The sequence below is a fragment of the Kogia breviceps genome, chromosome 14, assembly GCF_026419965.1.
Source record: "Kogia breviceps isolate mKogBre1 chromosome 14, mKogBre1 haplotype 1, whole genome shotgun sequence".
Lineage (NCBI taxonomy): Eukaryota > Metazoa > Chordata > Mammalia > Artiodactyla > Physeteridae > Kogia > Kogia breviceps.
Genome location: NC_081323.1, coordinates 10,461,831 through 10,485,887, shown reverse-complemented (window position 1 = coordinate 10,485,887; position 24,057 = coordinate 10,461,831). Strand labels below are relative to the sequence as shown.

The following is a 24,057-nucleotide window of genomic DNA, read 5'->3' as shown; positions in this document are numbered from 1 at the left end:
GATTGTGATGAGTCATGCCACCGTATGTATGAACAAATACGGTTGATACGTGTATGTATTTTGTAGGACTCTGTATTGAAGTAAGGGATCCACAGATTCATTTATTCAGCAAATGTTTATTGAGCACCTACTACGTGCCAGGTGCTGGGGATACTGCTGTGCAGGTCCCTGCCCTCATGGAGCTGACCATCTAGTGGAGAAAGAAAGCCCATGAGCAATAAATAGATACAGTATTGGGTGATAATAAGGCTCTCAGAGAAGGACGAAGCAGGTTAAGGGGCGCTGGGTGTTTTAAATATAGATTTTATTATTATTCAGGTACGGCGAGGCCAACAGATCAGGAGACAACTGCCATTGAAAAGAAAGTTTGTTATATTCATAGTTCCCAAGAGAAGGGGGCATGCCACATCGTGGGGGGGACACACGGGGAAGCACAGGGCTGGTCAGAGGCAGAGGGAAGGGGTAATTGTGGGCAAGAACTTTACTGAGGTTTTTGAGGGAAGGAGTGGGTGAGGCAGGGTAAGCAGGCTTAGGATTGGCTAGTTTGAAAAATTTCAGCGAGCCCTGGGGCATAGGTCTGTGCTTGGTTGTCTGATCTGGCCCTGGGGTGATGAGGGCACATGGACAGTGGCCTGGTGTGTGAGAGCCCAAAAAGGGAGGTGGAAGGAGGTGGCTAAGGGTATGGAATCCAGATTGGCTGGTTTGTATTTGCAAAGCACGCTTGTGGGTGAGTGGTTTACCATCTCTAGGAACTGGCTGTCCCTGGAAGGAGCAGTCCTTGCAGGGTCTGCAAGGACCCGGACGTCAAAGCATCAGAATACAGAAAAGAAAAGCCATGGTTAATACACTGGGGGCATGCTAGGAGTGTGGTCTTTTATACAGGCTTTGGGGAGGAGGTCAGATAAGGGCTCTCTGTTTAAATGACATTTCAGCAGAGACCCTAATAAAGAGAGGGAGCACATGGATATACCTTAGGGAAGAGTCTTCCAGGCAGAGGAAACAGCAAGTGCAAAGGCCCTGGGGAGGGACTGTATTTGGTCTGTTCATTGAATAAAGAGTTTGGTGTAGCTGAAGGGAGAGATGAGGAGGAGACAAGGACACCAGGTCAGGGAGCTGGGGCCGCGAGAGACACTGGCTTTGACTGAGTGGGATGGAATGTCACCAGGTTGGGGGAGACACTCTGTGCAGAGGATGAGTACGATCGGAGTTGTGTTTCAACAGGGTCCGTCTGGTGCTGTGCAGAGAACAGAGGGGAGGGGAAGCAGGAGAGCAGGGAAACCGAGGAGGAGGCTTCAGCAACAATCCACGTGGGAGAGGATGGGGGCTGGACCACACTGGAGGAGGTTAAGTGGCCAGATTCCTGATATAAGTTAACAGGACTGGATGGAGAGATAGGAGAACCAGTGTTAGGAGGAATACTATTTTTTTTGTTTTCTGGAGGAAAATGTATGTGAGGCCGTTTTAGCAAATGTAAATATGAGTGAAAATCATGCTTCCTTTAGCTGATGTCTTTTTTTCTTTTCTTTCTTTCTTTTTTTTTTTTTTTTTTTGGCTGTGCAGCTTGCAGGATCTTAGTTCCCCAACCAGGGACCCAGCTCAGGTCCTGGCAGTGAAAGCACCGAGTCCTAACCACTGGACCACCAGGGAATTCCCAGTTGATGTCGTTCTCCATGCTCCTACAGCTCCCAGAGCCTGCACCCCCATCATCCCATGTGTGCAGAAATCTTTTATTCATGTATCTTTTTCTCCATTAAATAATAAGCACCTCTGGAGCAGGGATTGAGTCCAGTTCTGTTGTTTTATTGTTTTGTCCCCAGCTGCTCTGAGAGGGCCTGGCTCAGAATAAGGTCTCTGGAAACGTTTGTTCAAAAGTGTCAACTTTGCAGATCGGAGTTTTCTCCCTAGGAGGAAGGATTCTCGCAGTGGGGCCATGTGCCCACAGGCTCCCTCGACATCTGGTGGGATGTCCAGGGCTTCCCTGCCTCTGGGCTTTGCACTGGCTGTCCCCTCTGCTTGGATGGCTGCCCCTTCCCCTCCTCCCGGTCCCCATTTCAATGTCACCTACTCAGAAAGCCCTTCCTGGACTCTCTTCAGGGGCTGCTCTCCACCTCTCCTCTGGCCCCAGTTGCTGTCTGCCAGGTCACCCTGTGCTCACCAACATCAGAAATTATTTTCTTCCATTTGCATTTCACTGTCTCTCTCCCTCCCGATCACTGTGCGGGCCCCATGAGTGCGGGGGCCTGGTTCTCAAATGTTCACTGGGGTAGGAGCGGGGGGGGGGGGGTTGGTGGCCATTCCAATCCCCTCCAGTGGGAAGGGTGCCAATGCCCAGCAGCTGCGGTGCCAGGTGCTAAAGGCTCCCACCTGTGCTTCCTGGGGCACTGGCTTGGCTGGCTGGAACTGTCCTGCAGGATATGGCAGGGGTGTCCAGTCAGGACCAGAACTAAAGAGAGGTATGTGGGTCAGAGTCATGCAACTGCAAAGGCAGATCCTGTCTTTATTTTGTTCATCATGGGTTTTTAGCATTAGTCTTGATTTTTTTAAAAAATATTGCATTGAAATATGATTTATCTTGATTACTAAGGTTCTTTTTTTTGACTCCCCCTTAAATTTTGTGCCTGAGATGAGAGGTCTCAGCCCTCCACAGAGGTGGGCTGAGAATCTGTACTGTGAAATCAGCCTCTCCTAGTCTCCACTGTGAGCCTTAGGGAAGTCCTGAGCTCAACTGTAGATGGGGGATGTCCATGTGACCTAAAAAATAAGACAAATTTGGGAAAGATCTGCTTTGCCGTTTCCCCTAGAGCAGTGATTTTCACTCACCGTGATTTTCACTGCATGGAGTTAGCTGCCTGTACCGGGGTCAAAAGGGAGGTACCCTTAGGACCGCGGGAAGAATTGTGCCCCCAACTTCCATCAGAACAGCCCTTATTCAGTCCAATTTTTAGCTGGGCTTCTTTATCAGACTTCATATTGCTAAAAAAGAGTGGAAAAGCCACAATGGTCAAGTCGATGATGGTGCTAGAAGTGGCTACTTAGGTGTCCTGAGGCCTCCGGATTCTTAATTAGGGCAAAGGATCCTTAAGCACCAGTCTGGGTGTGAAGTTCAGTATCTCGAGCCCCTTTGTCCCTCAAGGGAGGTCTTGAGAGGTGCCTGTGTCTGGGCCTCCACCTCAGCCACCGGCACAGATGAGAATCTGGGCAAGAAGATGCCAGAAACCTGGACCCTCAGTGACCCCAGCTCCTCTGCCCTCGGTGTGGTGGGCACGCGACTCCCCTCCCAGCGTGGCCCGTCTGGGCTCCCCCCACCTCAAATGGTATTTGCTTTCCCCTCCCTGGAGTTTTAAAGGCTCTTTGTGTGTCACGTTTCTGTCTGTTTTGCGTTTTCAATTGTCTTCCGTTCTCTCTTAGCCACTTCGGAGGGGGGAAAGGTTCATTCCATAAATCTAAGGTATTATTACGGTGACAGCAGTGCCTGATCTCTATGACACCCACCGGGCTCGGGAAGGTAGACCTAATTAGTCGGAACACTTACTTTTCAGGCGTGAGTCACTGGAAGCAGGTGTCAGGGGGAGGCTTTAACGAGGCCCTCGTGACTTGCATGATATTTCCAGTCGGCATCATTGAGTGTACAGTGTGCAGAGGTGGCGCTGCCCCTGCCTCTCCACCGGGTACGAGAGAGACAGAGAGAGAGAGAGAGAGAGAGAGAGAGAGAGAGAGAGAGAGGTGCTCGGAAGTCCCGTTATCCAATGTTAAAAGCAAAAGCCTTTCTACTTTCTGGCCCTTTTTCTTGCTTCCCCTCAGTCTTTCATTCATTCCGCAAAATGTCTGTTGAGTACCTACTGGCTGCCGTGCCCTGTGCTAGCTGTTGGAAGTCAGCCGTGAGCTCTGTCGCTGAATTCCTGTCACGATAGCACTGACCTCCTTGGGCGGGAGACAGACCATAAGTGAGGAGCAGAGAAATAAACAAGGCAATTCCAGAGGCCGATAAGTGTCTGGAGAAGATAAGCTGGGTGAGAGAGACAGCGTGAGTGCCCCGCGTGCTGGAGGGGATTCTACAGGCAGGCGGTCAGGAAGGTGATGGGAGGAGCCAGCTCTGCAGGGTTCGGCAGGAAGGGCGTTCCCGGCGGAGGGATCTGAATGTATGAAGGCCCAGGGCGGGAAATAGGCTGGGTGCTTCTCAAGAGCAGTGTGGAGCCCTGCGTAGTTGTATGGAGTGAGCAAAAGAGAGACACGTGGGATATGGGGCTGGAGAGGGCAGCAGGCCCAGGCAGTGCCGGGCATTTGCTCTTTATTCTCAGCGTGATGGATACCGCTGTGGGTTTAGCAGGACGGTGATGGGACCAGATTTGTTTTAGAGCTTGCTTTCCGCAGCTGGCCGAGGGGAGGGGCCGGGGCCAGGGCAGCAGGCGTTTGGGGTGGAGAAGCCCGCGATGCTGCGGTATCCGTGAGGCGGAAGGCAGGCGTGTGACCGCCACCTGGGCGCCAAGCCCCCTCTCCAGACTGGCACCGAGGGGCTCAGAACTCTGCAAGCAGAGTAAATCTGGTGGGCTGTCCTGGGGCTCCCTCTCTACCTGGCACCATCCACACCGCATGAGATCGGGAGGTGTTCCTGGTCGGGTGGGTGCTCTGTAGGTCTTTGAGGGGCCCAGGGAGGCCTTTGGGGGCTTCAGACTATGCTCTCAGATGGCCCAGGAAACTGGTCCACCGTCCCAAAGCATCAACCTAATGTCATCTAGGTTTACATTTAGATTCAGATAAACGGTCTGAAGCATTTTTTTTTCAAAAATTAAAATAAACGTGGCGTAGAATTAAAAAAATCCACCCTATGTTTTTAAAAGAGAAAATGAAGTGATTTCACCTTTGTAGTCAGCAATGCTGACTTGGTATCTACTTGGCTGTTAGGGGTGCCTTGGGGAAAAAGTTTGAGAAACAGGCCTTAAGGTGCAAAAGAGGAGAACAGCAGATGGGAGAGAAGGAAAAAGGAGGGAAAGAGAGGCCTGGAGGTGGGAGGAACCAAAGAGAAAGAAGAGTGAGGGACTGCAGTCTTTACCAGCAGTTTCCCAAAGTTACCCGCCCTGTTTTCCTCCAACCCCACGGGGACCCCACCAGTCATGAAGGACCCAAGGAACCAGGCCCTTTTACTTCTGGTTCCCACACTGGCTGGCCTTGCTGGGAAGCGCCGTTTCCTCTCTTAAGAGAGCTCCATGGAAGGCTTTTTCTCTCTTTTTCACCGTTTTTCTTTAATTGCACATGATCCACACTAAAGACAGACGTGTAGCTGCTGATGTTTGTATTTTTTTTCTAGGCAGCCCCAGAAAGCACGTCTTTGCTGGGTGTGTTATTTACATGGTGGAAAGAACAAGCCATTTCCTTATTAGGGAAACAGGCATGGGGGCTGGGGTGGGTGGGGGGACCGACAGGGCTGTGTGCTGGGCTTCCCTTCTGGACTCTGAGGACGAGCGACCCCCTGCGGATGGATGCTGGGACATCCCCCCGGGGGCGTGGCTCGGTCACTCCTAGGCCAGGGCTGCGCTCAGAAGCAGCACGTGCCTTTGAAGGCTTCTGTAGTGATGGCGATAGCTTCAAGCCTCAGAGGGCGGGTAGGGCTGGGGGTGTCCTGGCGGTGGCGGTGGCGGGGTGTGTCCTCTGGGCTCAGTTGTTGTCTCTGGTGTCTGAGGAGGCACTTCCAAACAAGATGTCACTGTCGTGGGACATGCTGCTCAGCTGCGACTTGGTTTTGAGGAGGAACTGGGTCCTCCGGAACATCACCCTCTCTTGCTCCTGCTTGAGCTCCAGGTAGGAGCGGGAGAAGGTGTGGAAGATGGAGGTCACGGGGAAGGCCATGAGGAGGATTCCGCTGAGGATGCTACTGAGCGCCACCACCTGGCCAGGCGTGCTCCTGGGTACCATGTCGCCATAGCCCACAGTTGTCATGGTGATGACGGCCCACCAGTAGCAGGCGGGGATGCTGGTGAACTCGGGGCTCTCGGCCATCTCGTTCTCGATGACGTAGAGGAGGGGGGCAAAGAGGGCGATGGCCACGCAGAGGAAGAGCAGCAGGAGCCCGAACTCGCGGGTGCAGCGGCGGGCCGTGAGCCCCAGCGTCTGCAGCCCCAGCGAGTGGCGGGCCAGGCGCATGACGTATAGGATGCGCAGCGCCCTCAGGACCCGCAGCACCAGCCCCACCTTGTCCAGGTAGCTGTTGCCCGTGCCGGGCTTGCGGCGGTCCGCGGCGGCGCCGTCCACCAGCAGGGTGATGTAGTAGGGCAGGATGGCCACCATGTCGATCAGCGTCAGCGGGCTCCGCAGGAAGGCAAACTTGCTGGGTGCCTGGATGAGACGGAGGAGGAACTCGAGGGAGAACCAGCCCACGCACACAGACTCCACGATGAAGATGTTGTGGCACATCGGGGAGCACTGGCCCTGGGAGAGAGGGGAGAGGTCAGCGGTCCCACCAGCAAGGCGCACGGGGCTCTGTCCTGGCTGGGCTACCCGGGTGCGAGGTGGTTTGGGCCTGATGCTCGTCCCTGTCCTGCGGGCCCCGAGTCCTCTCTTTCTCTGGTTATGCTCACTCCCTGGTTGATCCGGTGCAGACCTAGGGCTTGAAGTACCATCTCCACACTGACCATTCCTGATCTCCCTCTAGCCCAGACCTCGCCCCTGAACTCCAGACCCCACACGGGCTGCCTCCTGGGATGTCTGACAGGTGTCTCCAACTCATCATGTCCCGAAACGGGTTCCTGATTTCTTTCTTCTTAAAATTTGTTTTTATTGAGATGTAATTGACATATAACATGGTGTACAAATTTAAGGTGTACGATGAGTTGATCTGATACATTTATATATTGCAATATGAATAATTATCGTTCCATTTATTGTGTTGAGAACATTTAAGATCTAGTCTCTTTGGGCTCCTGATTGCCTGAACACCTGCCTACCTGTGGGTTCCCTTCTTAGCGATCAGCAATCCCATTTTTCCGGGTGCTCAGGACAGACTTGGCCTCATCCTGACGCCTCCCCTGTAATCCTCATGAAATCCCACTGGTGCTTCATTGAAAATGATTCCAGAGTCAAAGCACTTCTCACTCTGTGCACTGCCCCACCTGGGTCCAGCCGCCGCCCCCTCTGACTTGCACAGTTGCAAGCACCTCCTCCTTGGGCTCCCTAGTCCCTGCAGTCCATTTCGCACGCACAGCCAGAGGGACTCAGAACATGAATCAGATCCTGTCCCTCCTTGCTGAGCATCCTCCATGGCTCTGAGAGATGGCTCAAGTCCCCCAGGGGCACAGATGGCCAAGCCACCACCTCTCCCACTTCCTTGCGCCCTGCCCGCCTCGCTCACCTGCTGCAGCCCCAGGGGCCTCCTCACTGCTCCTCCGACACCCCGGGCTCACCCCCAGCTCAGCGTTGACTTTTCTTGACTTTCCCTGCAGGATTCCTCTTCCCCCAGACACCCGTATTGCTCTGCCCTCCCTTCCTCCAGCTCTTTGCTTCCATATCACCTTCCCAGGGAGGGCTCTTGGGACCTGCCCTGTTTAAATGCCCCCCCCCCACTTTGTCCGGTACCCCGATTCCCCTTATCTTGCTCTATTTGATCGTAATGCTCATCATCTTTTAATATGCTCAATAAGTTACTGATTTACCATGTTTATCGTCTGTCTCAGCCCTGCCCGCCTGCCCCACTGTCCCAGGAGACTGTAGCCCCCCAGGGCAGGACAGTTTGTGTATTGTTCACTCTCAGGACCCCAGTGTCTGGAAAGGCCCAGCACGTGCCCAGTGATCAATTCATATTTGTTACCAGGATGGATGGAGGAGCCCTGGCCTGGTGTTTAGACGGGGTGTCGGGTGAAGGCCAGGCAGGCAAAGGGAAAACGGCGGAGGTGGCCCAGGTGGGTGGAGGCCTGCTGGGGAGCACAGCCATCTTGCTCATCGCCCCCCTGATAGCCGTCCCGGGAGAATTCAGTCTTGAGGCTGCCTCGCCGAATTTTTCAAGAGAAGCTGGATATTTGGAGTTTTACATGAAATCTCCTGGGTTTTAAATGTTGTGACAATTCGATACAAAGAAGGCACTCCATGGTTCACTCAAACACATCTGTGCACTGCATCTGTCATGTGGGCTGCCAGCTTGTTGCTCTGGTCTGCAATACAACTGAATGGTGGACCGTCCCCAGTGGGTTTGGACCTCAACCTCAAAGGGGCCTTTGGCAGAGAGGGAAGGCACAAATGGTTCTACCTGGGGCATCTTGTCGGTTCTTGGGCACAGCTGGGTTCTACCAGACCTGCTCTGCTAGCTCTTTCTCTAGGAATACGTGAGAGGCTGGAGAGATGACTTAGTACTCGGTGAGGCTTTGAGGTCTCAGACCTCTGGGACAGGAAGCCCCCTCCTCTGGGAAGCCTTCCTGGAGTGCTTCCCCTCCAAGTATCCCCAGCACAGTTGGTGGTCCTCTCACAAGAGCCCCCTTGGCTTGTGTGTCATACTTATGGTCACGGGGCTGTCACCTAGACTTGAGCTCCCCGAATCTGGAGACTCACTCTGGTCACCCTGTCTGCCCTGTGGAGCCTGAATACAGTAGGCGCTCAAACGTGTACTCAGGTGAAACAGTGAACCCCACTGGTCCCCCAAATGAAGCAGAAGAACAGTATTTTTACTGAGTCATGAAGAGGCCAGGTATTTTTTTTTTTTCAAGCAAGTATCAGAAGTTGAATAAAACCGTGGCTCTGTTAGTATTTTCCTGATAAAATCAGTATGGTGTATGTTGGAGCCCAGAAGAAATCTACACTAAATACAGGTGCTTCCAGACAGGTCTTAAATGACGGGCATTTTCTCTTTTTTTGGTAGGCACGTATAGTCCTCACAGCGAGCACTTCCTGCACGCACATCGCCAGGCAATGTTCCAATCACTTCCCGTGACCCATTCACTGAACCCTCAAGTGCTGTGAGGTGAGGCTGTTCACAGCCTCTTGGACATGTAGGGAAACTGAGGCACAGAGAGGTTAAGTAACTTGCCTACAGTTACACAGCCAGAGTGGACGAAGTGGGATTCAAATTCAGGCCGTCTGCCTCTAGCCCTGCCCCCTTCATCACTACCCCGTATACTTCTCAAAAGTTCATTTTACCGGCTGAGTGCTGTTTTCTTAACACTGGTTTTAAAAATTCAATGTATTAAAAAAGAAGTGCCAGAAACTCCCTGTGAGTTATAAATGCAACACTATTGCTACTTTTTCCATAATATATGTGTGCGGAAAAACCCTCACATGGTGAGTGGTTCTAATGTTTGATCAGAGAGTTCATGTAAAGCCCCTAGCACATGCAGGGTACACAGCCAGTGCTCAATAAATGCTGGCTGGCATGATATTTATGTTGAGTTCCTACCGCCATACTACCTATTTCTCCAATGCCTACGCCATTTGCACCATCTGAACCTTTTGGTCTGTCTTGAGACTTGCTTCCAGAACCCCTATGTATGGGGAAAGGGTCCCAACTCAAAGGCTGAGCGTCTCATACATAAGGAGGCCGAACTGTGGGGCTAGATGAGGTCCCAGGCTGCCATGTGGCACCTATACTTCCATTTTTAAGAACCAGACTAGGGACTCAGTCAGACCTGCGTCTGGGCAAGCTGCTTTGCCTCAGTGTTCTCAGCTGTCAGGTGGGTGCGAGAACACCTCCCATACCAGGATGCTGGAAGATTCGCTGAGAAGATAAGAAGCAGGCAAAGTGGCAGCCCAGCCCTTGGCTCCTAGTAGCTGCTGGCTAAGTGAGTGGTATCCCTGAGAATTGGACACACACCCCGTCAGGCCCTGGAGTAAACACTTTATGGGAATTCTCTTATTTAACAGAAAGAAATGTTCACTATTTGAGGTCATGTGTACACACACACATCTATCAATAAAAATCATATTCGGGACCCAAAAAAGCTTTCTGGGATATTTTCATGAAAGGGAATTAGGAAGGCTGAGAAAGGATGCAAGTTGGTGAAATAAATTTTGATGGTATATGTCACGTGCTTAGCTTGGGGCCAGGTACATCATAAATCACATCATCCATCCATCCAGCAGAGAGTGGCTGAGTGCCTCCTCCCTGCTGGACAATGTGGGGGGGGGGGGGCGGGGCACAGCGCAGACCTGTGACATGGAGCTTGTGTTTGAACGTGGAGACGGGCAACACACGTGTAAACACACTTATAAACATATGTAAGCACCATGATGGACTGGGGTGCTGCTCAGCCAGTGCACTCAGGGAAGACCTCCTGGAGGAGGTGACAGTGCAGGTGAGAAGGCTGTGCACTTCTGGGAGGAGAGTGGTCCTGGGCTCTTACCTTCTCCTCCTCCTCCCTCAGGCTGGGTAAGGTGCTGATGGAGAGGTTGACGGCGGTGACGGTGACAAAGAGCACCGACAGGCAGGCGAACACCTTGCCGGGCAGCCCTGAGTGCGGCCTCTCTACCATGTCGCGCAGTCTCCGCATGCAGCGGCCCAGGCGGCCCTCGCCCTCCGTGGGCCCCTCGCTGTCGTGGTCCTCGCTGTCCAGCGGGTCGTCCTCATCCTCCCGCTCCACCATCTCGGCGAACTCCTCGATCTTCTGCAGGTAGCGGCGCTTGCAGCAGCCGTCCAGGTGGTCCTCGGCGATGCCCCAGTAGAGCAGCTCCTCCTGGAAGGACAGGGCGCACATCTCCCGCAGCAGACGCAGCTTGCCAGCCCGCAGGAAGGTCAGGATGGTGCCGAAGGCCCCCGGGTTGCGGTCGAAGAAGAACTCGTTGCAGGTGACGTCGTAGTCATCGCACACGTTGAGGATGTCGTCGAAGTTGGTGCAGGCCTTGAGCTGGCCCAGCCGCGTTAGCGGGAACTCCTCCAGCGTGGTCCAGGGCAGCGAGTACTTGATGCCGCCCACGTTGATGATGATCTGGCGCCTGCGGTCCTCTGGCTGGCCGCCCTGGTGGGGCTCGTCTTGTGGCCGCAGCCGCTGGGCTCGGCGGTAGAAGACGCCCTTGAGTGATTGGCTTTGGGGGAAAAAGGCCGGGTGGAAGGAGGCATCGGAGGCGCAGCTCAGCGCGCTGTAGTCGTAATCAGAATTGTCTCCCGGTAAGAGGGTCATTTTGGGCCTTCACATCCCTCTCGGGCCTGCGGGGAGTGGGGAGGAAAGACCCACAGTGACTCCTGAGTCTCCGCAGATGATGCTGATTCTGCAGATATTTGCTGATGTGGACTGTGTTCCCCCAAATTCACAGGGGGAAAAGCCCTAACCTCCCATGAGTTGGTATTAGGATGTGGGGCCTTTGGGGGGTGATTAGGTTTAGATGAAGTCATGAGGGTGGAGCCCCCGTGGTGGGATTAGTGCACTTATAAGTAGAGGAAGAGACACTAGAGGTCCCATGTGAGGGCACAGTGAGAAGGTAGCCACCTGCAAGTCAGGAAGAGAGCCCCCATCAGAACCCGACCACGCTGGCACCCTGATCTCAGACTCCCAGCCTCCAGAACTGTGAGCAATAAATGCCTGTCTGCTGTTGTGGTTACGAGCATAGATTTTGGAGCCACGTGGCCTGGGCAAGTCACTCAACCTCAATGTGTTTCAATTCCTCATCTGTAAAATGGGTATGACCATATGATCTACTTCACAGGATTACTGAGAGGATTCAATGAATTATATACTGTCTAAGACCACTTAATACAGTGCCTGGGACATGGTAGGTACTCAATACTTGCTGTCTACTATTAGTTTTAAAATTATTTTATTTAATTTATTTTTTGGCCATGCAACGTGGCTTGCAGGATCTCAGTTCCCTAACCAGGGATTGAACCCGGGCTGTGGCAGTGAAAGCCTGGAAGCCTAACCACTAGGCCCCCAGAGAACTCCCACTGTCTACTGTTATTATTAGTATTTAACTCAAATGGACACCTTGTATTCCTTCCATACATGGAAAACTGGTATCACTTGCCATAAATCAGGGTCAATGTCCAAAACATGCACAGTTATCACAACAGTGCCATGTTAGCTCATGTATCAGTAAACATCATCTTGAGGATACAGGAATGAATTGGACAGGCATGCTCACTCCTCCAGGAAGCCCTCCTTGGCTCTTCCAGCTAAATCGAATGTCAGCCACCCCTCCCCCCCCATTTATCTTCACTGCACTTGTCACCTGTTTTCGAATGATCTGGTTGCAAGCCTGGCTCCTGAGTAGACTGCTTGCTCCCTGGGGGAAGAGTGTGCTTTACTCATCTCTGAATCTCTGTGCCCAGCAGTGTAAAAGCTCCAAGAAATGCTCAACAAATGAGTACATTTCCTGTTGCTGAGGCCAACACGATGAGAGCACTTCTGAGAAACTGAAGTCAAAACCTCAGCTTCTATAGACTTCTTCCTTCCCAGCCCTCAAAGCTAAGGGTTTGTGCCACTAGAATGAGATCGCTTATTCATTCATAGCTCATGGGCTGCATTTGGTTCACAAATATTTTGCCTGGCTTGGAGAAGATTTTGAAAATGGAGACATTTCATGTAAAAATTCGTATATCTTGGTCCCTTTTGAAAAATCAGACTATCTGGTAATATTTGGCCCAAATTCCAGCTGAGAAATGACTGCCCCCTTTAGGCAGGGCATGAATGCTACAATCTACCACAGTCCCTACCCATCCCTGTTGTCTTCCTAACACCCACTTTACTTCTCTCATGTATGTTTCCTTCCTGGCCCCTGCAGGCATCTGAGTTTGAGACCCCGAGATGACAGCAACAGAGCTCTCCAGAATTCAGCTGATCTAGGGAAAAGTAGTAAGAGTCTAATACTTTGCTTTTAAAAATCACCATTCCTCCCCCCAGCTCAATTCCCCATGGATGCAAGTGGTACCAGCAAAGCCTATCAATTACAAATGGAAACCTATTTCCGATACCTGAGTGTCCATCTGTGCTACGGACATGATCAGGGGAAACACATGTGGGTGCAAACACATACACACAGCCCTGCATGGATGAGAAGCAGTGCTTAACAGGAGCCACGGCGGTTTCCACATCTGAAAGGGGCGCCTTCCTAACAGAAATTCTTTCACAAAAGCAATCATCACTCCACTCATTTATCTTTGGGGCAAGTTATAGTTTCACAGATCAGGTTTTGGAAAACTAGGGTACACCTATGTTTGAAAAAAATGATTTGATTTTAAAGAGTTTAGTGTTTTTAACTTCACCTAAAATTGGAACTCATCTCCTCAGGCAAAGCCTGCCAGAATCCCTTGAAGGAGAAAGATCGCTTTTAAGTGCGACCGCTTTTCAGCTCTGCTGCTTTATCTTTGCCACTAAAGACAAGAGGGAAAAACGACATTCTGTTTGGCAAGAATAGTGATGAAGGCAAAGGAATATTCCTCTCATCCTGCAAGACCCGGAGAGCTCTTGTGAAACCCCACATCTGTAATCACTTCTCTTCTTGCAGAATTTCTTCTTTCAACCCTCCTTGATTTCCCTCCAGCAGAAAGCTCCCCCAATTAACGATTCCTCATTTTTTTTCTCTCATGGCCCATGTCAATTGTGAGTTAAAGCCTCAGCCTCCTGTGTGGAAAGTTGTCCTGACTCAGAGACTTGTTAGTAATGGAGAGGAGAGAAAAAGCATGCTTCGTTCAGGCTGCTTGTATGCAGAGGGCCAGAGGGCCCTGGGGAGGCCCAGGTGTTGGAATTTGCTAAGCGAGGGGTGGGCACACTTCTCCTGGGCCTTTGGTCTTGGGGTTACCCAGTCTGATGGGTGTGGGGTGACAGTTCTGCACGCTAGAGTCTCGGGTGAGGATCATAGATCAAACAGCCTCCAAAGTCCTGCTTCTGGAATATAATGCTTTTCACCCAGCCTGATACCCTCACAAAAAGGCTGATCTTTTAAAATTTCCCTACAGTGTTAGGTCTGTCAGTTCTCGAGCATGGTGAAATTCAATGATTTTGCCTCTTAGGATCTATATGTCTACTTGGGAAAAGGAAGCCATTTGAGAAAGGGGCTTCGATGGTGGGGATGATGATGAGGAGTCCTGAGGGAGCTGTCATTCATTCAGTCAACACTTATCATGTGTCGGACTGAGCTAGGTCTGGAGGCACAGCAGAGGGCAAGACAGACCCAGCCCTGCCCTCACGGAGGTGACATTCTAGTGGGGGAGACAGTCTCTAAATAAGTACACAGGCTGTAGTGAGTGTTGTGACGAAAACAGAACAAGGTGACAGATGGAAATGACTGGGGGTCAATGTTAGCTGGAGGGCTAACCCAGGAGGGCTTCTCGGAGGAGGGGACCCTGGGGGCAGAGCCAGCCCTGGGAGGACCTGGGGGAGGGTGTCTCAGGTGGTGGGAATGGGAAGAGCCTGCTCCCCGACCTGGGGATGGGCTTGGATGACCAAAAACCAAAGTGAAGCCCGAGTGGCTGGGCAGAGTTGAGTGACGGGAAGGTAGAAGATGTGTGGGGGGGCATCGGCAGGCATCAGACGGAACTGGGGTTTATTCCTCGTGGGCGAGGCATTCCCCAGGAGAAGATTCAGGCTGGGTTGGAAGCCCTTGTAGTCATTCTGGAAAGAGACCATCGAGGTTTGGATCAGTGGAGGGGTCTGGAGAATTGGATGGATTTGGGGTGGACTTTGGTGGAAGAGCTGACAGGACGTGCTGCAGGACTGGAATGTGGTGAGGGGGAAAGACTAGGCTGCAGGATGATTTGTGATGCCATTCACCCAGGTGACCGATAGGTGGTGCTGTGATGAGGCCAGAGTTGGAGGCAGCCTTTCCTGGCTGTGGGATGATGGACAGGAGAGGGTGTGGGCAAATCAGGGAGAGAGAGCAGGGATGGGGGCCTCGCACATGGATGGATGGGTGGTGTCAGACCACCAAAGCTGACCTGATGATCACGTGTGGTCAGAGAGGGGATGGTATTAGCTGGTAGCTCTGACCTGGCTGGGCTGGGGTGGGCAGGAGGGCCAGGCTAGCAGAGATATGGCGAAGCCCAGAAGTCCTGTGCTCAGTGCCCGCCGCCCAGCACCCACTTCCCTGCTGAAGCTCCACCCCAGGCCCGAGTGGTCAGAGTGGGTAGACACCACTAGGGGGGCTATGGTAGGCAGAATAATCCCTCCAATCCCCACCCTGCCCCACCCCAAAGATGTCCATGTCCTTATCCGAATCCCTAGAACCTCTGAATATGTTAGATTATGTGGCAAGCAGGAATCAAGCTTACAGATGGAAATAAGGTTGCTAATCAGCTTCCTCTGAGGTGGGAAGATTTTCCTGGATTCTATGGGGCCCCATGCAACCACAAGAGTCCTTAAAAGATGGCAGAGTGAGGTAGGAGGGTGCATCAAAGTGATGCAACGCTGCGAGAAAGACCCGACTGGCCAATGCTGGCTTTGAAGATGGAAGGGGCCGTGGGCCAAGGAAAGCAGGCAGCCTCTGGAAGCCAACACAGGCAAAGAATGGACTCTCCCCTAGACCCTCCAGAAAGGAACGCAGCCTGCCCACACCTTTATTTTAGTCCTGGAATGCCCATTTGAGACCTCTCTTCTCCAGAAGTGTGAGGTAGTAAGTTCGTGTTTTTTAAAATTATTAATTAATTTTTTTTGGAGTATAGTTGATTTACAATGCTGTGAAGTTCGTGTTGTTTTAAACCACTCAGTTTGTGGTGATCTGTTCTAGTAGCAATAGGAGACAAATACAGGGGATGTTGAGAAAAATCTAGTTAGACTCCAGCTTGGGGGGGGCAACTTGCTGATTACCCCAAGACGGGGAAGCAGAAGAGCCCACTAGCTCTGAAGTCTGAACATCTGGGTTCAAGCCCAGTCACCCTGTGACTTTGGAAAAGTCATGTCCTGCCTCTGAGTTGCAGTTTCCTTCTCTGTAAAATGGGAATATGAGTTGCTCCAACGTCCCTGAGTTATGCTGAGGACTAAAGCAGATTTCACAGGTGATGTGCTTGGCCCAGTGCCTGACACCCTGTGGACCCTCAGCGAGGGTCCTATAGCTATTATTAGCTATGAAGGGGGTTGGCCGTCCTCCCCCTCCACCAGGCAACTGTGACTCCTTTCTTGCCTGATCAAGCAGGACTGGAACCCAGCATTGTCTGACGCCCAGAGCCCGTTGCTGGAGGGAGTGCAGTCTGGTATAGCCTCTGGGAAAGCCATCAGGGGTACTGAGGGGAATGTACCTTATGACCCCGGAAACCCACTCTTTGGTATATTCCCCAGACCTGGGTCCATAGGGGTTGTGATAGACATTGTCTGTAATATATTATTTACACTCAAATAGTTGACTCGGCATCTGCTTCTGGAGACTCATATCTAAGCGAGGAGGAACAAGGCACAGGAATGTGCAGCTTGTGTTGCTTTGGTGCTCGGAGGTCTCCCAGTGTCCCTCCCGGGGGGGAAATGAACAAGCGATGCAGATGGTGGATGCCCGGAGGTTGCACAGGAATTAGAAGCAACGGACTAGATGTAGGTTTAGCAACACATTTAGATCTTAAGAACATGGTGCCGAGTGGAAAAAGAGACAGAAGTTTATAGCACTATGCTATTTATGTAAATGAACACACACACACAACATTACATATTTTACAAAGACTTGAGCACATGTAAGGACCTCTATCAACCACAGGGAGGGTGCCTGGGCAGGCAGGGGGAAGGGAATAAGCAAGGGGATTGGAATGAAGGGGACGGTGACTCAGGTGGCCGGGCACAGGCCAGTGATGAAGAGTGGTATGAGGTAGAGTGTGGGTAACACAACCGTGGGTTTCAATCCAGGTTTTAGAAAAAAGAAGAATACGAAAAAAATCAAGCCACTGCGTTCGGACTCTCCCTGGACTTAGTGGAGTTAGACTCCCAGGCCCCTCCCCAGAGCCTCTCCGTCAGAATCCCCAAGGGAGAGGCCCAGGAATTGGCATTTTCCAAGGCTCCCTGAGAGCCTGCTGACGTTTGAGAGAGAGGAAAGGGAGGGGCCGGGAAAGCCTGCAGACCCTCTAGCTGCTCTGGGCTTTGGCCGGAAGCCCCCTGCCCAACTGCTCAATCTCCTTGGGGTTCTGGAAGGCTCTGTGGATCCCACGCTAGGGGAGCTGCACTGGAGAAGTGGAGACCCTCTGTTTAGAGAGAAAAACCTTGTGCACTGGGGCTGCCTTGATCAAATGCCCCTTTGTGAGCCCACAGATCCGATGACACTCCCCATGCAATTTCTTTTCCCTCTTCCTGGGAGAAAGATGAAGTTCATGAGCTGTGATGGAGGGCTGAGTATACATTTCCAAAGAGAAATGAGCATTGAAGCCAGGAGGAGTTCTGAGGGGCAGCCCCCACCCCACCATGAGGCTGCTCTGTGCTCAGCATCTGACTGAGGGCGGGCTGCAGGGCCTGGGGGGTAGGACTCAGGCGTGGGGAGCAGGATGGGAGGAAGGTCTAAGTCAGGCTTTTGTTAATACCCACTCGGCCTGATACAGCCGTCCGCACCTACTGAGGTGCCGGCCCTCTTCTGGGCCTGTTCCCCCCTATAAAGTGGGGATAAGCGTGCTGACCTTACCGGGCTGTTATGAGGATGTGGTGGATGGAGGTTTGCTGCAGGTATGATCACTGTCACTCGATCTCTCAGCCCCACGGCCACGTCCCATCAAGGACAGGAAGGATTCCACAAACTGTTATGTGCTGATCCCAACTAAGACACCTCTTGGGTCTCTCCAGGGTTTTGACGAACTGCTGTCCTCTCTCGACTCCACTCTTCCAGCCCTAGGCCTGGCCCTCTTCTGAGCGGGAGGCGGGGAATGCAGAGAGAGCAGCAACCACTCACAGTGCTCTAGCAACACACGTCACAGCCTCCCATAATCACACGCCAGGCGCCAGGCGCCGTGGAAGAGCCTGAACTGTGCGAGCCCACGTCCTTCCCTAAGAGGCAGGTGTTACTATCAACACCCCCATTTTACAGATGAGGAAATTGAGGCTTTGAGAAGTGAAAACTCATGACTCTGGTGATGAAACCAGACTCCAACTAGGTCTGTGGGATTCTGAGCAAACCTCTTTGACTCTGCATTTTACTGGGCCCCTGCATTGCTCATTCCTGGTGGAGCGGGGAGGGTGTCCAGCCCCAGGAGCAAGCCAGAGACGGGGTCTCTCGTCTCTATTTTCTATGCACAAGCTTTGGAAAAGTCTTTGCGGATGGGGAGAAGCAGGCAACTGCCCAGAGCTGGGGAAACATCTTTATTCCTACTGCGTATTTGCACAAGAGCAGAGTAAGAAATCGATAAAACTCCTGCTTGCGTCAAGTTCTCAGTTGCCATTTTGGTCTCTGGGCAGAACTCTCCTACGGTGTAGACAGGCACCAGCCGGGGGTGAGGGTGTGGCCTCTGGACCACGCTGCCTGGCTCACCATTTACCACCTGTGCAGCCTTCGGCAAATAACTCCACCTCTCTGTGCTTGAGTGTCCTCAGCTGTAAAGTGGGGGTAATCATCGCACTCTCCTCCTAAGTGCTTGGAGCCGTGCCTGGCACATTAGAAGGGCTCTGTGCTTGCTAGAATGGCTTCTGCACAGCACGCTCGGCACCTCCCCTGCCCGCTCCTCCCCTCGCATTTCCTTTCTCAGAGGAGGAATGTGAAGCAGCCGACTCCTTCCAGAGGGCTGGACCTCAGTGCCGGCTCTCCATCTCACCTGGCACTGAAGTCAAGTCGCTCGCTTGGCTGGGCCTCAGTTTCCCCGTCAGCAACGTAAACTGATGAGGCATGTTCCCGTGCTTGGCAGAATAGTGGCCTCCCAAAGCTGCCCATGTCCCAAGCCCTGGGTGGAACCTGTGAATATGTTACCTAACGTGGCAAAAGAGATTATGCTGCTGTGATTAAACCGAGGGCCTTGAGATGGGGAGATGACCCTGGATCGACTGGTGGGCCCAATGTCACGCAAGGGTCCTTATAAGAGGGAGTCAGGAGGATCAGGCTCAGAGAAAGAGACGTGATGACAGGAGCAGAGGTTGGAAGGATGAGAAGCCAGGAGCCAAGGAGGCAGGCAGCCTCCAGCAGCTAGGAAAGGCAGAAACGGATTCTCCCCCCAGAAGGAACACAGCTCTGCCGCCCCCTTGATGTCAGCCCAATGAGACCCATTTGGACTTCTGATGCCCCCCAAACTGTAAGATAATAAATGTGTTGCTTTCGGCCACTACATTGGTGGTAATAGGTGGCAGTAAGAAATGAACCAAGTGCAATGCAACTCTCAAAAAAAAAAAAAAAAAAAAAAGCAGTTTTTCCTGAGCTCCTCGGTCTTTGGTTTCTTTCCGCCCACCCCGCTCCACACCTGCCAACTTGTGTGATTCCCCTGACCCTGTGCGGGTGTCGAGGGCACCCCCACGGATCTCTCCATGCGGCCCTTCCCCTGCCGGGGGCAGCTTCATCGGTCAGGGTTAGGGCTCCTGGCTGGGCTGACTCAGAGATGGGTCACGCCGCATTAATCCTCAATTAAAACGTTAATCCAAACAGATCCAGCCATTAGGCTGGCCCAGGTCCTGGCATGCTGGATCTCTGTGAGATGCTGTGCCCGCGTGGGGAATCCATCTTCCTCGGTTCCCTCCTGTCCTCCCTCGTTACAATCCAACCAGGCTGGACCTCAGCCCTGCTTCCTGCGAGCTGGGGCCCAAGTCACTGGGGTGGGGGTGGGGGATATTTGCTGGGAGCTGGGCTCTTTCCTCCACCCCACCACCCCCAAAGAGAGAACATGCCGGAGACGCCCCTCTCCCCAGACAGAGGCAGCCTCTGGAACCTCTCTACTCTGCTTCTAGCAAAATAACAGTTTGCCTTCTACCAGGAGGGGCTTTGGGGTGGGAGCCGGAAGGTCCGTTTCTCTTTGCCTCCTTGCAGCCCCCCAGTTTGGGAACACAGGCGTAAGCAGAGGCACAGGCTTGGAGAGCAGCGAGGACCACGGGGCTGCAGGAAGGGGACACCGGCTTAAGCCACCCCTCGTTTCTTATTCCTCAGCAAGTGTTGAGGCCGCGTGTCTGTGGTCAGCTGCGGCGGGGAAGGGAGGAAGGAACGAGGGAGAGCACGGCGTGCCCGCCCGCCCGCCTGGGGAGACGCAGGTGTGAGGCTGTGACCGCAGGGCAGGGGAAGAGCTGAGGCACCATTCGGATCCTATCTGGAGCACATTCACTCCATGTTCTGACTTTGTCAATCAAATACTGGCTGTAATGGAACAAAAATGGCCAGCAGGGATTGAGTGCTTGCAGCTAGACTTTCTTGCCTCCCCCTTTATGTGAATTCTCTTTAGAGTGGCTTCTCCAGCCACCATTTTCCACCCAGGGGCTCCATCTCTGGGTTTAATGAGCCAACCAAGAGTGGATTCCCAGACCCTGTATCTTTGGCAACCGGAAACGTTGACCCTTCCTCACATATTCGGAAGGGGGATGTGGAGAAAAGCGGGCCCAGTCAAGACACCTTTTAGGGGTCCAGGGGGTTAATTCCTTAGTCTCGGTTTGAGTCTCTCTCAGCCCTACATCCAGGACACATCTCCCTGCTCTTCTGTTCCCTGGGGCATCTCCCTCATCTCTTGCTAGAGCCCAGCTGTGTGGCTGGTGCAGAGAATTCAGAACAGCAGTGGGACAGGCGCTTAGCCTCCAGATCTGCCCCAGTCATACTCCGGGACTCCCCCGGCCTGGGTTCTCAAGGCTTGGGACAGGAATCGGGGCTGTCTTGTTTCTAGCACACTCACAGTCCCCTGCGGGTTCGGAGTGGGTCCCATGGCAGACATCTTTCCACTGGAATGGGCTGGCTTAGGGAATGACTGGTGAGGGCAATGCCCAGGGGCCATCCTCACCTGTCTTTCAGACACACCCTCCCTCCCTCCCAGCTAGGCAGGTGCCTCTGCAGAGCTCTAAGACAGAGGACACAGGGTCAAGCTCCCTGGCTCCAGCATTGGGGCTGGGGCTCCAGCAGTGCCAAATCTGCCTTGGAAATGTGCTCCGGGGGGGGGGGGGCTCCCTGAAGTGACTCTGACTGCAGTCATGTGTGTGGGTATCAAACACACCCTAGTGAATAAACCTCTGCTTAGATTCATAGAATCAGAAGCAGCCCCTCCCCCCTGAACACACACACAATGAATCAGAGCAGTTCCTACTCTCTCCTCCCACCTCCCCTGCATTTGTCTTGAGGGGTCAGCAAACAGGGTCTCTGTGTCCGTCTCGTTCTCCTTGGTGACTCTGGTGCCTGGCACCCTGTATGTACTTAAGGAGAGCAAGGGCTTAAGAAAATGATGCCTGCTGAATGGACAACTTAACTACTACACCCCATCGGTGGGAGCCTCCCTTCATCGGTGTGGTTAGATCAGTGTTTCTCAGTCCCCCTTCTCCACTACCACCCTCCCCTAAAGAGCTTTCTAAAGACCTTTTCTTCTTATCCAACAACCTATTCCAGCCTCCCCGCCTCCCCTTGAGAATGAAGGCAGTAGGCGAACCAGGGAAAGGCCGTTCTGCAACCTGTCCTGTGACATTCTGCCTACACACATGGGGAGGGGGGATGCTCTCCAAGCTGCAAGCTGGCTTCCATCCTCTCCTGCCCCCAGCCCATCCCTCTCCTTCACGGTTCTCTCCTCAGCACAGTGCCTCAAGAACTGTTAAATGAATGAAATAATGAACGTTGGGCACTTGGCATGGTGAGCTGTGCGCAGTAGGTGCTCAGCCAATCTTTGTCCAATCCATGAATGAATGAATGAACTTCTCTCTTTTCCTTGCTCATCCGAAGACTCCGATCCATGCAGGCTGAGCCCCTTCTGGGTAGGGAGCCCCGGAGGCTGAGGAGTCCCCAGAGCCCAGCACACAGTGGGCGCTCAATAAAAGCTTGTGGCGTTAATGAGTGACTCAATAAAGCCCACTGACGGGATGCTCCCTTCGGTGCCTAAAGATGGAGTGAATAAGCGAGTGACAGACGCCCCCCTACCACCTCCCCCCAACACTCCCTCCTCCCTGGATCCTCCAGCGAGACGGCGAGAAACCTCTGCCACAGCCGGGATGTGCCCCCCCTCCTCCTGCCCTGTCACTTCGCACCCCGGGGACCCCCGGGAAGAAAAGAAGCTGGACCCGCACCATGACCGTGGCAAACGCGCTCCCCCCCACCGCCCGCAGCTGCTCCCGGGTCCTCCGTCGTCCCGGCCGCCCCCCTCAGTGGCTTTCGGGGTCCCCTCTGGGGCGCCGGGGCCACGGCCACGTGCATCTCCCCCCACCGGAGCCCGAGTCCGCCAGTCCGGCGGTGCTCGGAGAGGCCGCAGCGCGCCAAGTTCCCACCTCAAGTTCGCGGCACAGCGTCCCCACCGCGGAGTTGGCCGGGCCGCGGCTCGCCGGCGGGTCCCAGCGAGGACACGACCAGGGGCTGGAAGCCACCCGCGCCACCTCCCGGAGCCGCCGGCAAACTTCGGCCCCCGGGCCCCGCTCGGCTCCGGCACTCGGACCCAGGGCCACCCGCCTCTGCCTCCCGGTCCCCGCCGGGCTCCGAGTGCGCCGGGAGCGCAGCTAGGCAGCCGCCGAGGGAGGGAGGGAGCGGGGCGGGAGGCGGGCCGGAGGGAGGGGCGGCGCTCGGGGCGGGGAGCGCGGGCGGCGGCGAGGAACGCGGGGGCCACGCGGCGCCGACCCCAGGCGTCCGGGCGGCCCAGGGCCGAGCCCGGCCCCTCGGATGTGCAGCGCTCCGCTGGGCTCCTTCCCGAGCCCCTGCCCGGACCGCACGCGCCGAGCGCCCAGCCGCCGCCCTCTCCCCTTTCCCCGCCCTCCCGCCCGCGCCCCTCCGCCCGCCTGCCCTCGTGGTCCCCGCGCTGCGCCGCCCTCGGGATGCACTCGACCCGCCGCGCGCCAGCCTCCTGGGGTCAGGTGCTTCCCCCGGAGGTTCGAGTGCCCGCTGGCCCTGGACCCCTCGCGTCACTGCCCCAGGCGCCAACGTGCCACGTAAAGCCTCCACGCTCCGCTGCCCCGGGGCCGCACGCACCACGGGCCCGGTCTTGTGCTTCTCCCTGGAGGTCCGAGTGCGCCGTTGCCCTTGGGCCCCTCGTGCCACTGCGGGCCAGGGACTTGCACGCGCCTTGCGGCAACTTCCTAGGGACAGCACGTGCCGCGCCAGGTGCCTTTCCCTCCAAGTCCCTGTGCGCCACCGCCCCGGAGTCCGCGTGGCCCAGCTGCCAGCACCCCCAGCCGACGCGGGGCACTCGGACCGGGCCCTGGGGTCCCGAGCCGGCTGAGAGCGACGCCTCGCCTCGGAATTGGTAGGAGTCGCGCTCTTGCTGGGGGTTGGGTTGGAGGGCTCTGCCCGAGAGAGGGCGTCACCGCAGAGCCGGCCTTTTAGGCCTTTTAGGGTCGCTGGCCTCGCAGCCCGCTTTCCTCTTTTCCTTCCAGTCTCTACCGCCCTTTCTCACCATCAGAGAACCCAGCAAGGCCGTGAAGGAACCCTGCCCTGAGCCCGGCCTGTGGCTGCTCTTTCTGGGACTGCACGAAGAGGAATAGGGTTAGGGTGTCACGGCTCACCGGTGCCGCAGAGGCCACCGCCACAAGGAGCTGCCCCCAAGAACTCACTTTCCGTTGGGAGAGAGGCAGAACCAGCAAAGCCGCTGAGGCGCAAGATTGGAGGCTGTGAGAAGGTCGGGGAGGAATTCCTGCCCGAGCAGGTGGTGGGGCTATGGAGTGAGGGGAGAGACTGCTCTAGCTAGACCTAGGGGGAGGCGACATTTACACTGAGCCCTGAACAAGGAGAAGCAGCCCATCTTTGGAAGATCTGGGAAGAGAGCTTTCCCAGTAAGATGGAACCGCAAAGACAATGGCCCCGAAGCCCGAGAGAGAGAGGTGTGTTTGAGGGGCAGCAGGGACACTGGAGAGGAGTATTGGGGGGCGTGTAGGAAAGGAGGTCTGCCTGGCTGTGTGGGCTTTGGTGCTCAGGTGGTCCCTGGAGTGCACTTCGAGAAACACAGCTCTGTGTGGTGGATCAGGCCCCTGCCTTCCTCTCCCTTCTGAAAATTGGCGTGTATATCTTTTTTCCTTGCTTATTTTCTGTCTCCCCACTAGACATCAAGCTCCATCAGGGCCAGGATTATGTGCTATCCTCCACACTGTCTGGCACAGACAGACCAGGCTTCTGAAATAG

The 24,057-nt window shown here is 54.3% G+C and overlaps 1 protein-coding gene across 2 annotated transcripts; it reads right to left on the bottom strand.

Annotated features, from left to right (window-relative positions):
• Nucleotides 1-222: 222 nt before the first annotated feature.
• Nucleotides 223-22,471, bottom strand: KCNG1 (potassium voltage-gated channel modifier subfamily G member 1). 2 transcript variants are annotated; one of them, XM_059037613.2, is made up of 3 exons: nt 22,221-22,471; nt 10,317-11,116; nt 223-6,423 (listed from the first exon to the last, which is right to left on the bottom strand). In XM_059037613.2, the coding sequence occupies exons 2-3, from the start codon at nt 11,088-11,090 to the stop codon at nt 5,653-5,655; spliced, it is 1,545 nt and encodes a 514-aa protein (XP_058893596.1). In that variant the 5' UTR covers nt 11,091-11,116; nt 22,221-22,471; the 3' UTR covers nt 223-5,652. The 2 variants fall into 2 exon arrangements, with proteins under 2 accessions (XP_058893596.1, XP_058893597.1); XM_059037614.2 differs by lacking the exon at nt 22,221-22,471 and adding an exon at nt 17,491-17,756 and having other exon boundaries at nt 4,810-6,423.
• Between the last annotated feature and the right edge of the window lie 1,586 nt (nt 22,472-24,057).